This window comes from Mustela erminea, chromosome 21, assembly GCF_009829155.1.
Source record: "Mustela erminea isolate mMusErm1 chromosome 21, mMusErm1.Pri, whole genome shotgun sequence".
NCBI lineage: Eukaryota > Metazoa > Chordata > Mammalia > Carnivora > Mustelidae > Mustela > Mustela erminea.
The window spans coordinates 22,506,893-22,521,062 of NC_045634.1; the positions used below are offsets into that span (position 1 = coordinate 22,506,893).

General features: G+C 48.6%; 1 protein-coding gene across 2 annotated transcripts; it reads right to left on the reverse strand.

The window, feature by feature from the left end:
* Positions 1 to 2,056: 2,056 nt before the first annotated feature.
* Positions 2,057 to 13,708, reverse strand: PPP1R3B (protein phosphatase 1 regulatory subunit 3B). 2 transcript variants are annotated; one of them, XM_032329105.1, is made up of 2 exons: positions 13,452 to 13,708; positions 2,057 to 6,765 (listed from the first exon to the last, which is right to left on the reverse strand). In XM_032329105.1, the coding sequence occupies exons 1-2, from the start codon at positions 13,586 to 13,588 to the stop codon at positions 5,883 to 5,885; spliced, it is 1,020 nt and encodes a 339-aa protein (XP_032184996.1). In that variant the 5' UTR covers positions 13,589 to 13,708; the 3' UTR covers positions 2,057 to 5,882. The 2 variants fall into 2 exon arrangements, with proteins under 2 accessions (XP_032184996.1, XP_032184997.1); XM_032329106.1 differs by lacking the exon at positions 13,452 to 13,708 and adding an exon at positions 12,623 to 13,428.
* Positions 13,709 to 14,170: the final 462 nt, after the last annotated feature.

The window sequence follows — 14,170 nt, forward strand, 5'->3', positions numbered from 1 at the left end:
ATATGTACCGTTTGGATTTATGCTTCCACGTGGCCTCTGGGCCTCACACGTGCTGAGGAAGCCTTTGGGAGGGATGTGCCATTTGCATCTAAAGACGAGTGTGTTGGGACGCCCTGGTGGCTCCCTCGGTTAAGCATTTGCCTCTGCTCAGGTCATGATCCCAGGGTCCTGGGATTGAGCCTTACGTCGGGTTCTCTACCCCGTGGGGAGCCTGCTTCTCCCTCTGCCTGCTGTTTCCCCTTGCTTGTGTTCATTCACTCTGTCAAATAAATAAAATCTTAAAAAAAAAAAAGAGCCAAGCGTGTTCACTCCTCCCCCGGGGGACTGCATCTCTCCGGAAGGAGGGACTTAACTCTTTAGAATTGACCATTTCAGTGTCCGTTCTGTTAGAGTGACTCCAGTGTGTTGGGGGGTGAGAGTTCTTGGAAAAAGAATAAAGGACCCATGTGGTCCTCCCGGCCTTGTCACGGATTGGCTCTGTGACTTTAGGACACACAGAGGGCCTTCGTCTCTTCCCCCCGTGAACGCGAGCTGCTCTCTCTCCGGCTTGCACACTGATTTTATGACGTCCACGCTGTTGTCTGGAATGCTATTCATTCCTGTGATTCTTGCGAAGAATGGAAGTGGTGTACGTGATATTTCTTACAAGTTTATATTTAGAAGCATTTTTTAAAAATGAACATGTTGGCTGACTCTTAAGTACTTGGGGCACCACTAGATCCCCTGGTTGTCTTATCCCAGCTGAAGAACACTCAGAGCCCCTCTGATCGAGCACTGGACAAGGTACAACAGTATCGAGGCCAGGACCCAGCCTTCCTGACTCCTGATACCGAGAGGCAGCAGGAGGCACTGCTTTTCCTGGCTGTCAGAGGATTCATCTAACACATGACTATCTCTTGGAGGGGCTGGGGAGGAAAAAGCACCTGGCAGGCTTTGCACGCCATAGATAAGCCGTAAACGTTCAACTGAGTAATTCAGAGCTGGATATTTGCTAATCTGGAGACAATGCCCTAGCAAAGTGTTTTGTGCTTTTTTTTTTTTTCCCCCTCCAGACACCTCTGAGATGTCTCGCAAGTTAGAATCATGTAATGATTATGAAAATCATACTGAATCTCAACTAGACATTCATCAAAACCACTGCTGATTTTTCCCCCTTCCCATTTTTGGTAAGGCAAACTGTGGGCAGTGTTGGACAGTCTTGAGAAAGGCAGGTATGTGTGTAGCTCCCTTTTTGAATTTACTCACTAGGTGTTGAGGTCTGATATGTTCTACCTTCCCACTGGCCTTCGTGGTGTGGCGCACACTGCATTACAGGAAGCATCTGGAAGCAATTTGCCCCTCCCTCCATCCCATTGAAGTCTGAAATAAAAGATGTCTGGAAATCTTACTTAGGATGAGTGTCTGACACCCAAAGGAGCAGAGGTCCCACCGGGAGCTTGTTGGCTTTGCTGGTTCCAGCTTGTCTGAACAAGCAGTTATGAGCTCTCATGGCTGGTCAGTTCTCCCAATTTTAAAAACAGTCAGCCCTAAAAATATGCTTCACGAGCAAGGGAGAGGGAGGGAGACAAGTCCTCAGATCAATAAAAATGGGTTCAGAACATGCTGGCCCTGTGCTTCTCTAGCTCTGCTTTACTAGCTGTGACAGGCCTTCACCACTGTGACAGCGAAACGGCCATTACCACCCTCCCTGTGTGTCTCAGCTTTCGAACTCAGCCCGATTGAGACCTAGCCCTCTGAAAAAACCTACATTCTATATGTGGAAACACAATGCCTGAAAAGAATTCTGCCCAGGGACCTGGCTGCCTCAGTCGGTGGAGCTTGCGACTCTTGATCTTGGGGTCGTGAGTTCGAGCCCCATGTTGGGCCTAGAGATTACTTAAAATAAAAAAAATAAAGAAATAAAGAAAATCATAAAAAAAAATTCTCACAAGCCTCTGACTCTGAAATAAAGAAAATCATAAAAAAAAATTCTCACAAGCCTCTGACTCTGAAATAAAGAAAATCATAAAAAAAAAATTCTCACATAGCATCAGTTTTTAAAATAGAACAGTTTCAGTTTTGTGTTTTCTACCTTTATTACATTTTTGCGTTTGAGATACAAACGAACCACTCTCTTACACCACACACAAGACATCCATTCTGGTGATTTTAAAGTGCATTTCCCCTTTACCTTTGTGTACAAAAATATTTTTTTCAAAACATGTGGACATTTCTTGACAAGGCACTTTTCAGGCATCGGGTGAAGACGAGCCTTCGGTTCTCCATTCACGCTGAAGTCAAAGTGAAACATCATCCTCACAGGTCCGGCGGGCTCTAGAACTGATCACGAAACTGCCGAAACATTCACAGCTTTCCAACCCTACCAAGGAGACGCCATCCGAAACCACAGACTCCCTGCCCAGTCCCATGTGTCCACTTCGGGAAGTGCGGAGAAGATGCCAGAGTGTCTTCGAGGCCCCGGGAAGGATCCCATGATGACTCTTCATCCCCAGTTTCGGAGATCGGGACCCCCCAAGAGCAGAGAGCCACAGGGCCTGCTCTAGCAAAGCACAGCCAGTGGAGGCATTTTCGATGAGCAAACAAATGAAAGACAATCAAGGTTTTCGTTCACTGCCCGCTGAGAGGGAAGACCTGGAAAACGAGCACTTCTAAAACATGAACAGACACTTTTTTTGGTTTATAAACATACCCATAACCCACTGAACATCCACGTGACTACAAGTAATGCTTGCTTTTCAAAAAGCAAATTATATGCAAAGATCAAAACCACAAAACATTCTTTTAGCCGTTTGAAATTTACATCTTTAAAAAACACTGAAAGAGTCCTGTTTTGCCACCATTAAAATGAAACCTTAGAGAAAAAAAAAATAAATTCTATCTTGACTCTGAAACTGTTTTAATTTCTGGAGAACTACAGAACTCCCATTATTTCTCACCACTTCCCCTATCATCAAAATACTTAAATAAAAAGAAACCCATTCGAATGCTTCTTATCTTCCAAGAAACACTGAAAAGCTTATTTATTATGTATTTCTCAAATAGTCCCGCTTATTTATTGCACCTGATATGTGAATGCTCCCCAGGGCGTTTGGGGGAAATAAATACAAAAGAAATGGAGCTGCTTCCCCATTTCTGGACAAGGGCACCCTCGGTGGGAGGCCCGCCCTTTGGGGGGCAACTTGGAAAGGGCACTGGGGCTATTGGACATTAGTCACCATCACTGAATCCAGCTGTGTGAGGGGCACCCCCCCCCCAAGTCAGGCTGCAGTTGACATCTGTCTGCAACTAAGAAACTGGTCACTGTCTGAAGGGTGTAGACCTATTTATGGATGGCGAGCTCCGAAATGAGGAGGGGTTCTGCAGAGCCTGGGACCATCTGTTGATAACCTGCGGCAGAACTGGACCCAAGGAAGAGAGACTGGTGAATAAAAGATAATATTCTTCAGATGCCCCTGCCTCCCTGAACCACGAGGCTGACAGGGAAGTCTCACAACCACATTCTCTAGTCAGAGAAGGGTCTTTGGGGGCAGGTGAGGACTTGCCTGGTAGGGCGGGCATCCCAGGTGCACTGGCGGGGCTTGGCAACCAGTGCCCCTAGCAAAAAAGCTGGGGTGAGCTGAAGAGTGAAGAATGGCGGAGGAGAAGGCTTAGGGCCATTGTAAGAGCTACTTATTGCTGAATTACCGTATTTCAGATTTTGACCCCGGAATGTCTTAAGACCACCATTACTGAAAACCGAATAGGAACAGGAAGGAGTCTCTTGAGGCATTTTTCTTTTGAATACAGAATCATCTTGTTACTTTTAGACTGGTAACATGTATATGACAGGGCACCCTGTAACTTTCTTGACTTGGAGGAAGAGGGCCTGGACTTCTAAAAACAGAATAGATTCACGACCTATATAAAATGGCTTGCTTCCATTTGGTTTTAATTTGCACTATCGATCGTTCTGATCGCCAGATTTGCTCACACTGAAAGTACCGTTCGCGTACTTGATGTCGGCATGTCTAGATAAAACACCAATCTGCCCAATTTCAGCACGAGATAAAAAGGCCATTTTTCCCATTCATTATGTCATCCCCGAGTCCTACCCATGTGGGAGAGGCATAAAAAATAAAGCATGAGATCGCAGGTGAGTAACAGCCAGTTTTAGGAACATGAATTACATCAGACATCACTTAAAAACATTTAAAAAGTCAAAACATTTCAAAGTTCAAAAAAGGGGTGGGGGGAGAAAAAAACCAACCACAAAACTAGGAGCCAAGACACTCCATCCCTGCCTGATACTAATTGACCAAGCCGCAGCAGCCAGGAGGCCTTTTCTCATCAATCTGGAATATGCAAGCAAAAGACGACTTTCTGCCTGCAGAACTGCGGCAGACTGCGCCTCCAAATCCAGGCCGCTGTGCCTCCCTCTTCCTGCCTCCTTTAGGAAAATCCCACTTTACTAAGATCAGGCAAATGGAAAATGAGACATTTAATTAAGCTCCAAAGACAAAACACAAAAGAAACAAAAACAAAAACAAAAACAAAAAAACCCAACCTTCTCCAAATACGTATGTAAAAATATTTTTTTAAACACACCCAAGTACAAACCAATCTCACCCCAGAAAAATCATAGCGTTTGGGGATCCATCCGTCCGTGAATGTCCCAGGAGTCTCACGCAGTATGAACCAACGGACTTTTAATTCATGGTCCAATATGGGTAAGAATAATTAATCTCTGATATTTCAGAGTTGCCACACATTGAAAATAAAATATGAGAACTTGGTGAGGGCTTTCTCCTCTATTCCTTTTATATAGACTCACACACCATAAATAAGAACACCCAAATCAAAGTCCCTGGGTGCTTGCAAAGAGTCCTGGGTCATGCAGATCACAGTCAAAACCAAACCAAACAACGTGTCCTGAACACAGCATGGAGGGCTCTCGAGGAAAGGATAGTCTAAAATCCCTCCGTGAAGAATGAGGTGCTTGCAAACCAGCCGGGCAAGTTCCAACAAATCTTGTCATTGGGCTGTCTGGTGAGGCAGGGTAGGAGTGAGTACTTCGAAAGCTACTTCGAAAGTTCCCCCAAAAGCCGAGAGGAAGAGCTACAGGTGTCCCCCTCCGTCCTGCCTATCAGAAAAGCCCGCAGTCTGGAGCCCAGCATGGGGGTCAGTTTCTTTTGACAACTGATATGTCGTTCTCTGCCGGAGCACACATACGTGGGGTCAGAAAGAGGAAGCACCTGTTTCCGTCACAGGCTAATTTACCTTGATTATCTTTTCCTGAACATCAGATGAACTGTGAAGGAAACAAAAAAAAAAAAAAAAAAAAAAAAAAAGGCACAGAGCTGCGGTGTGAAGCTAAGCACGTGTAGACAAGGAACGCCAGCGACAGGCAGGAGGGGCTCGGCTCGGGTGTGGGGGGTGCCCAGAGACCGATGGCAAGGGTCCCAGGGCAGCGGGCTGGGATGGAGTGACTTCCAAGTGACCGGTTCACATCCCAGGGGGCAGGGGCGGTTTCCCCAGGCAGCTGGGGTGCACCCTTGGTGGCCTCGCTCTGAAGCCACCATCCCCTAGTGTCGCCGGCAGTACCCACGGGCCTGGTCCCTGCCCAGGCCCCAGCAGGCCCTGCCACCCTGCTCCAACTCTCGTGGTCACCCTGGATGCCAAGCCGACCAGCACCCCACCGGTACTCCGAGTATGAAACCAGTCCCGGCACCTAAACCTGGCTGGCTGAGCTGGCGTAAGAAGAAAAGTGAACAGGATCCTCTCTTTTCAGAGACTGTGCCTAATGGCAGTTCTGCGTTTCTCCTGGCTTCCGTCTCCACCCGCCCGTGACCGCAGCGAGGCTCCTCTGCACCTGCTCCGCCATGCTCCGGCACACCACGCAGGGTCTAATAGTAGGGCCCTAGTTTTTCGTATCCTAAATAACTCGGCCACTCCGGAAACAGACCGTAGGAACACCGAGGGCTCCCAAAGTGGTCAAAGGATATTCCAAAATCGGGTCCGTTTTGTGGCTCGGCGGCACCCTGCGTGGATTTCAGCTCGGCTCGGATGATCCTATAGTTTTTCCCTTTGTTGCTGTCCCAGTACGTCTGTCCACTGCACTCAAAGCACACGGCAAACTCCATCCTCTCATAAGACTGAATTTTCTCAGGCAAGCTGATCTCAAAGGAGAAGGTGTCCCTGTCCAAGCCGGCGTAAGTGTCCTTCACATACCGACAGGGAAAGTCTGTGAAGCTTTTCCAGGTGTCGAATGTCATTCTTATTTTCACCGTCTTCTCAAACGCCAGGTTCTGCACCTTCACTGTGCCTGCAATGGCTTTGTCCTTCAGGACACAGTTTTCAAGGCATACGTGGTCGGTCTGAAGCCGGTTTCTGAAGTCTAAGTAATCAGCGGAAGGCTGGGTGAAATCCAGAACAAAGCTCTCGCTCTCTGCTGTCGTCAAGCTCACAATGTTGTCTAGGAGCTCAGTGATGTTAAAGGGAATATCTAACGGGTCATCGAATTCTGAGAACACTTTGACCATTGTCAGGGCCAGCCCTTGGTTGTCTGCGAAGGACACCCGCTTTTTCACCTTCTTCTCCTGGACTGTGGGGGCCACCATCCCGCCGGCTTCATTCCTGCTGCTTAGCTGAATGCACGGCCTCAGTGGCTCGCTGGGCTTCGGTGAGGTCTTGAAGGTGAACCTCTCTCGGCGCAGGGAAGGGGCCATGCAGCTGTATCTGTACTCTATGTCCACAGCCATCATGGGGTTAGATGAATAGGCTAGAACCCTGGCCAGAGGGGAAGAGAAAGAAATGGCAAGGAGATCAGACAGACGTTCAAGGCATCATTGCAACGGGCTGGCAAACCACGTCTGCCTTCCGTCTCTGCCCACACAGCTGCAGTCGGGCATTAACTCAAGTGTGGGCCAGCATGACCTTGGTTTCAGGGGAGATTAAGAGTGCCAAGTGTGGGGTGGGGGGAGGTTAAAACACAAAAAATAGTAGGAAGCCGCTGGTTTTAAAACTAAATTCACAGGTATTTCTATTAGGATTTCTTGGGGCCCTAAGGAGGCTAGAGTGCCTTGGGGAATAACAAAAGGATGCGCTTTTTCCCCCTTTTTTAAAGATTTTATTTATCTGAGATAGAGAGAGAGCAAGCGTACAAGCAGGGAGGGGGCAGAGAGCAGCAGACTCCCACTGGGCAGGGAGCCCAATGTGGGACTCAGTCCCAGGACCCTGAGATCCTGACCTGAGCCGAAGGCAGATGCTTAATAGATGGGAACGCCCAGGGACCCCAAAAGAAATGCACTCATCTCACAGATACTGATTGGTATTTATTATATGCCAAGTCTTATGCTAGACAGTGGAATTCAACTGTGAAGACAGACATAATGTACACTAGATTTTTATATGCCAGTATAACTTTCTTTTTAAAAATGCCAATAATTTAGTTTTTTTTTTAACCTTTCATATAGGTGGATATTTGTTTTTTCTATAGTGAAGATAACCTCTATAAGAATAAAAGGCAAAGAGAATCCTGCTAAAGATCAGGTTAAATCTGACTTCATAAAAACAAGATTTTTCTGTAAGTGGAAAAAAAAAAAAGATTAAAGACAAACTGCGAAAACATTTTACAAAAAGTATGGCAGGAAAGAGTTAACATCTTTGTATATGAAGAGTTCTTACAAAACAGTAACAACGTCAAATAGCCACACAGAAAAATGAGCAAAGAGCACGAATGGAAAATTCATGAAAAAATCTTAAAATTGTCCTAGAAATACACAAAACATCCAACTTTGTAATTAGAGAATTTAGATTAGGAAACAATGCCTGTTTTTACCTACTGAGTTAGTATAGATTTTTAAAAATAATATGAAGGGGCACCTGGGTGGCTCTGTCAGTTAAGTGACTGCCTTTGGCTCAGGTCATGATCTCAGGGTCCTGCGATTAAGTCCCAGCTGGGCTCCCTGCTTGGCAGGAAGTCTGCTTCTCCATGTCCCTCTCACCCTCCTCCCTCATTGTGCTCTCTCTTAAACAAATAAATAAAATCATTAAAAAAAAACCTTAAAAAATAATATGAATACATGGATTAGTCTAAATCAGCACCTTTCTAAATATTCGTATCATTTTTGGTTCTAATATCCCATACAGGTATTAATCTTAAGGAATTAATGCATGGGGGTTAATGTACTAAAATGTCCAATGCAGCAACATAGGGAGGAAAAGGTGAGAAAACCTAAGAACCAGTAATAAGTATCTGGTTAAATTAGGTATACAACATCCAGCGATAAAATTTTGTACCGTTACTAAAACCAGTATTTGGAAAAAAGGTTTAAGTGGCATGGAAAAAAGTTGTAATATATTGTTAATGTAAAAAATAGAGAAGATAAAATTGTACATAGAGACTAGACTTACAGGGAAAAGTATTAGGTATATGTACAGAAAAAAGACTAGAGATATACTTAAAACTGTTACAAAATCCAGGTGGCGGGCGCCTGGGTAGCTCAGTGGGTTAAGCCTCTGCCTTGGGCTCAGGTCATGATGTTAGGGATCAGGCTGATCCTGGGATCTAGCTCTCTGCCCCCCCCCCCTTCTCTCTGCCTGCCTCTCTACCTACTTGTGATCTCTGGCAAATAAAAATCTTAAAAAAAAAAAAAAAAAAAAAAAAAAAGAAAATCCAGGTAAAGGCATTTCAGGAAATTTGTTTTCCTGTGTTCTGTTTCTTGTATTTTTTAAAATAACATCACTTCTATAATCAGGGAGAAAAAAAAGTATCTAATAAAATGCCTCAAATATTTAAGACTTGCCAAAAACCTCTCCCATCCAACACTATAGCCTCACTAAAGCCAAGCCATTTTTCTCATCTAATTACCATAGCAAATTTATATTCTGATTTGATAGTTACAGTGGGCTACCTGGAGAAGTCAGGGACGAAACCAGTATTAAACTCTACTCTGCGAACCACAGAACACAGGATCTAGATTAGGTCCCAAACCTCTCCCCCCTCACTATGGCAAAGGGTAGGTATGTGGTGGTTTTTTTTGGGGTGCCTGCTCGCAGACCCCCCTAGTTCCTGCCCACTGGTGGGGGGCTTCAGGGTAATGGTAGTAGTGAAGGAGAATCAAAAGGCAAAATGCTGCTTGTCTTCTGCCAGGAGCTGAGACCACTGTTTCAGTCCAATAAACATCTCATTTTCAACTTCTGATTTTGATTAACCAAATACATAAAGAACAATAAGAACAAAGATACATTGGATTTGATCCCATTTTCCAAAAGAAATATAATCATTCCCTAGGATGCAGGAAACCACTTGGTGATGACTGACTGGAAAAACACACATTCAGAGACACAAAACAGTAATTTATAGCCACAGTGTACTTATCTAAACATCCACTTTAAAGGACATTTGTCTTACTGTTTCCCCTCTAACAAAATCAATGAGTGAAAATTTTAGGAGCAAATTTGCTTTCTATTATCTGTTCTTGTAGCCAGACAATTGTTCTGCAAAGGAAAAGTTCTCACTGAAATGGGCAACGTAGCTTTACACAGGGTCAGTGGGTTGGCTAACGGGTTCAATGTGAAAAACAAACAAACCACCCCGTAGTTACAAAGTACTTGAGTTTTACATTCCCCCACTGCAAAACTTCGTTAGAATGCACTGGAATTATACTTTCAGTCTAATGTTAACACAGGTAGTTGTTTTAATTTTTTAAAAATTAAATGTGGATTAAAAATACCCCCAAAGCGGGCAAAGCCTTGCATCTCAGCCCCTCCCCCTCTGCTTACCCTTGACAATGTGGGCGTGAACTGCAGGCGGCTGGGTTCCTCCTCTGACCCTGCAGCCCTTCCTCCTTGCCTGAGTCAGCACAAGGTCAACCGTAAATTCTCCAACCTCTTCTCTATCCCTTCAAGCCTGCAAACCAACCTCAATACGTGCTTTCCCGCACCTCATCCATGCTTCTCCACACAACGTTCAAACAGCTCATTAGAAAAAGGTTGGGAAACTCTCAAGACACTTTGGAAAGAGAATTCTAAAACAAGCCGATCAGTGAAAGAATCTGCTCACTTGTAGTTAACTATAGCCACTCTGGGCTTTTAATCTTATGGATGAAAAGACGGTAGTTGAAGACCTTAGCAAAGTTTCACTCTTTGGACCCAGTGTGTGTCCTTTTGGCCCTGAGATCCCTTTTATCACCGGACTGTCAGAACCAGCAGAGTTGGGGGTCGGAAGGTGAGGTTCTGGTCAGTACCAGCCAACTCAACAACTCCACTGGCACTCCCTAGAGCCTCACTGGTTTTGCAACAATTCTTCCACGAAAGGCAAAAAGTTCACTACTTGGTGCCGAAGGGTTACTAAGAGGGCTTCAGCCTCAGGGGCCCTGCTAAGCAACCACTGCCCAGAATCCCTTCGCTATTTAAGTGACACCGTAACTGGAGGTGAGGACATGAACCCCAGCGGTCTCAATCAGGGTACGATCCGACTGTTGGCCACTTGCCTATCCTCACGGGTAGATTCCAGCTTTGATGAACCAGATCCTTCTACGATACACAGGGTACCCAAATGCTGATTTGATGTGGGCTTTCCTGGCCCTCTGCTCAGGAATTTCCCAGTGGGCTGGGACAGGGATCAGCATCCCCCAGAAGCACTCCTAGCAATGGAGATGGACAAGGTAAGTCTCCAAAGTCTCTGAAAGGAAGGCACCTGGACAGGTGTTTTATCCAAAAAATGACATAAAAATGATCAGTGCCAACACGGTGTGCATAGGCTGCACCTCGGACCTCCCTCTCCTGACATGTTCTCCTAGCTGCTCAGCCGTTTCCCAGGCCGAGAAATATGAGTCACCAAGGTTGGCCAGGGAAAGGCCAGAAGGAGAAGACACGGACCCATATTTGAACCAGCACAGTATGATGCAGGATTCAATAGCGGTTCGCTGCACGACAAGGTCCTGAGAGTATGAGTGTTATTCAGAGTCTCAAAAACTTGACTTCCACATAGATGCCTCGGAGATCATTTTTGCCCCTGGGCGAATGGGGCAGGCCTAACGGTGGATTTCAGTTTTCCTGGTCAGAAGGCGGCAAACCCTAGCACTCCGTGGAAAGTGAAGCGAACAGGGGTAGTTTTGCTTATTACTTTCCCTGTTCCACTAGAGACAGACAACGCGCCTTCTCAAGACAGTTTGTCAGGTTATGCTGTGTTTCTGGAGAAACAATAAACTTGCACAGAGAATCGGCACATGACCTTCACAGTTTCAGACAGTGGAGCTATTGGCTTTGGGCTGTGCCTTTTATAGAAGTAAATCTTTTTTTGGTATCGAGCCCAAGACATTCCTCCCCTCCATTCTCATACTCCCATAGGAAAAGACAGAAAAATTAGATGCACCAAGAACCCACCAGGAACACCAGAACGACACGAGGTAAGCATTCACCCAGATGACCAGGTTATACTTTTTTTTTTTCTCCCCGGGTTATATTTTTTAACAGACCTGTCCATCCACACTTTGGCATTGCTTTACTCCCTCCCAAAAGATTTGGCTGATGCAGTATAAATAAAGTTGACATTTTTTTCTTTTTTTTTTCTCTTTTTTTTAGAGAGAAAGAGAGAGAGAGGGATCACAAGTAGAGCAGCAGGCAGAGAGAGAAGGAAAAGCAGGCTCAACGCCAAGCAGAGACCTCAATGTGGGGCTCGATCTCAGGACCTGGGTATCATGACCCGTGGGGAAGGCAGAGGCTTAACCCAGTGAGCCACCCAGGCACCCCAAAGTTGACATGTTTTCCTCTGTTCTGTGACCACTGGGGCCTTTATTCACAGTCTTAAAATTCACTTGCGCTCTTCTGTTCTGTCACCATCTAAAGCATCTGAGATACACACACGTGTGCACACACACTGCTGATTTCAGTACCTACCACGGAACAATGCCCAACGCATAACACAGAGCAGTAGCCAAGGAAGGCCTCCCCCTAGCTGTGCCACTTGGAGCAAGTCACTGACTGAACCTTTCTGGGCTTAGGCCTTCTCCTCGGAAGTCCCTTCTAGCTCCGACGCGGGGTTGCCAATAATGCCCACGAACTTCTTTTCTTCCCTCTCACTTCTCCTTAAATACCTCTACTTTACTTTTGTGGGGCGTCCACTGGCTGTCTTCACTTTAGTCTTGGCTGCCGGACAGCCCCACCATATGAACCATTTCCTTTTCTCCCCACCCCAGCTCAAAGCCCTAACTTCTCTTCTCCCAGACCCTGAGGCTCCCAGGGAGGCCTGGCCACACAGACCACAGGCTCCACCACCTTCTGGCAACTCTCCAAGTCTTCAAGTCAAGTCTGTCCTAAGTTTTCTCCCCTTCTGCAGTAAACAATCCCCCCCTGGTATTGTTGGTATAAACAATCGCCTCCAACTCTTCTGGTATGTCGTTCCAGGACCTATACCCTCTCTTTGGCTAGCAAGTCCCCTCCACACCCACTTTTCTGGTTCAGAAAGAGTGGCACGAACAGGGCCCAGGGTGGGGTGGGGGGCAGGAGGCCGGCCCGGGCTTCCAGATTTGGAAAATCGCACAGGTCAATGCGACCCTGCCCGCCTCGGTCCAACCAGCCTGCACCCCGCCCCCCCACGCCGTGAGCTCCGTGAGCCCGCTGCGCCGTGTCCCGCACCCACCTTTTGGGCCGTGGGGAAGCCCCCTCTCCAGCTGGCTCGACGCATCGGAGAGCCTGGAGGGAGGTGGCAGGGGAAGCTCCTGCCACCGACTACGTGAGCGTCGTGTGTCCGGGAGGCAGGGCTGGCGCTCCGTTCCGGGAGACAGGGCCCGCAGGGGGAGGAGGACAAGGAGGAGGAGCCCAAGTTATCACACCAGGGCGGGGCGGCAGGGCAACCCCTGTCGAAGCCGCGCCGCGCGAGCGTCCCCGCGCGGCAGCTTCGCCCCCGCTGGCCCGGGACAGCCCCTGCCTGGGGACCGGAGACCGCGAACCGGGGCTGGCTCTGTACCCCATCGCCCTCGGCGACCTGAGAGACTCCCAAGTGTATTTCCTTGCGTATTACGGGGAACCCAAGACCCGGGGAAAGTCGAGGCTACTTTTCCTTGTACTCCAGGCCCCACCGCCCAACTTCGGGGACACCCTCGGGGAGTGTCGGGTCCCAGGCGGGAAGTGCCTTGTCTCAGGTTCGAACTCGGTACAATAGTCTCAGCCCCAGCCACCGCCAACTACCCCTGGCGGCCAGACCCGCACGAAAGCGGAACACGTGGGTCCAGCCAGGCTCCATCCCACCTCTGGTCCCTGGGTTGCTCTTCCCACCTGGAAGCAACCGCCTCCCACCTGGAAGCAACCGCCTCCTCAGCCCCGTCTAGAGTGGCCCACCCCAGGAGTGCAACTGCAAGTTGGGCGGTGAACGTGCAGGTGACAGGGGTCAAAGAAGGTCTCCACTGCGCGCCCCTCGCCGCCGTTTCTCGGCCCCGCGCTGGGACTCGAGGGCTTGGGGAGGGACGTACCTGGTGCAGCTCATAAGCCCTGATGCCCAGAGGCGCCAGCCCGCGGCAGCATCCGCGCGGGAGTAGCAGGGGCAGCGGCGGCGACCGCAGGAGCAGGGGCCAGGACTCAGGTCCGCGCCCTTGGCGGGCAGACGCATCCGTCCGTGCGCGAGAGCGGCCCGCTCGCCTCCTCCCCGTGGCGGGTCACCCAGACTCAGGCTCCCAGCTTCCGCGCTGCTCCCTTTAACTTTCCAGCACCTCTCCCCACTTGGGAAGCCATCCCGGCACCCCTTTCACGTGAACGCCCCCCGCGGCCAATGGGCGCGCTCGGGACGCGAGCCGTCGACCAATGGCCACGGAGCCGCGGTCTTGGAGAGCATCGCTTCGCCACGTGATTGGCTGCGCGCCGGGAGTGATAGGGCTGCGGGCCAGGGGCTGGGGAGGGGGCAGCGGGGTCACTGTTTCATCAGACGCGTGGGGCCGGGCGCCAGGGGGCAGAGGCACTTTCCTACAGAAGAGCGTCCCGTTACAGCAAGAAGGCTGGCACGCGGGCAGCTTGCCAAATGCCCTCTTCCCAAGCAAAGTCCTGGCCAGGCAAAGCCTTCCCACAGGCGCAGTAGTAGTTGCGGTTGCATCCGCGCTGTCCAGCCGTCCACCGTCGTCGTGCGCTTTAGCCAGGGGCTTCACGCATGACCGTTAATTTCCCCATCGTATGCCAATCCCAGAGAGGCCGCTGGAGA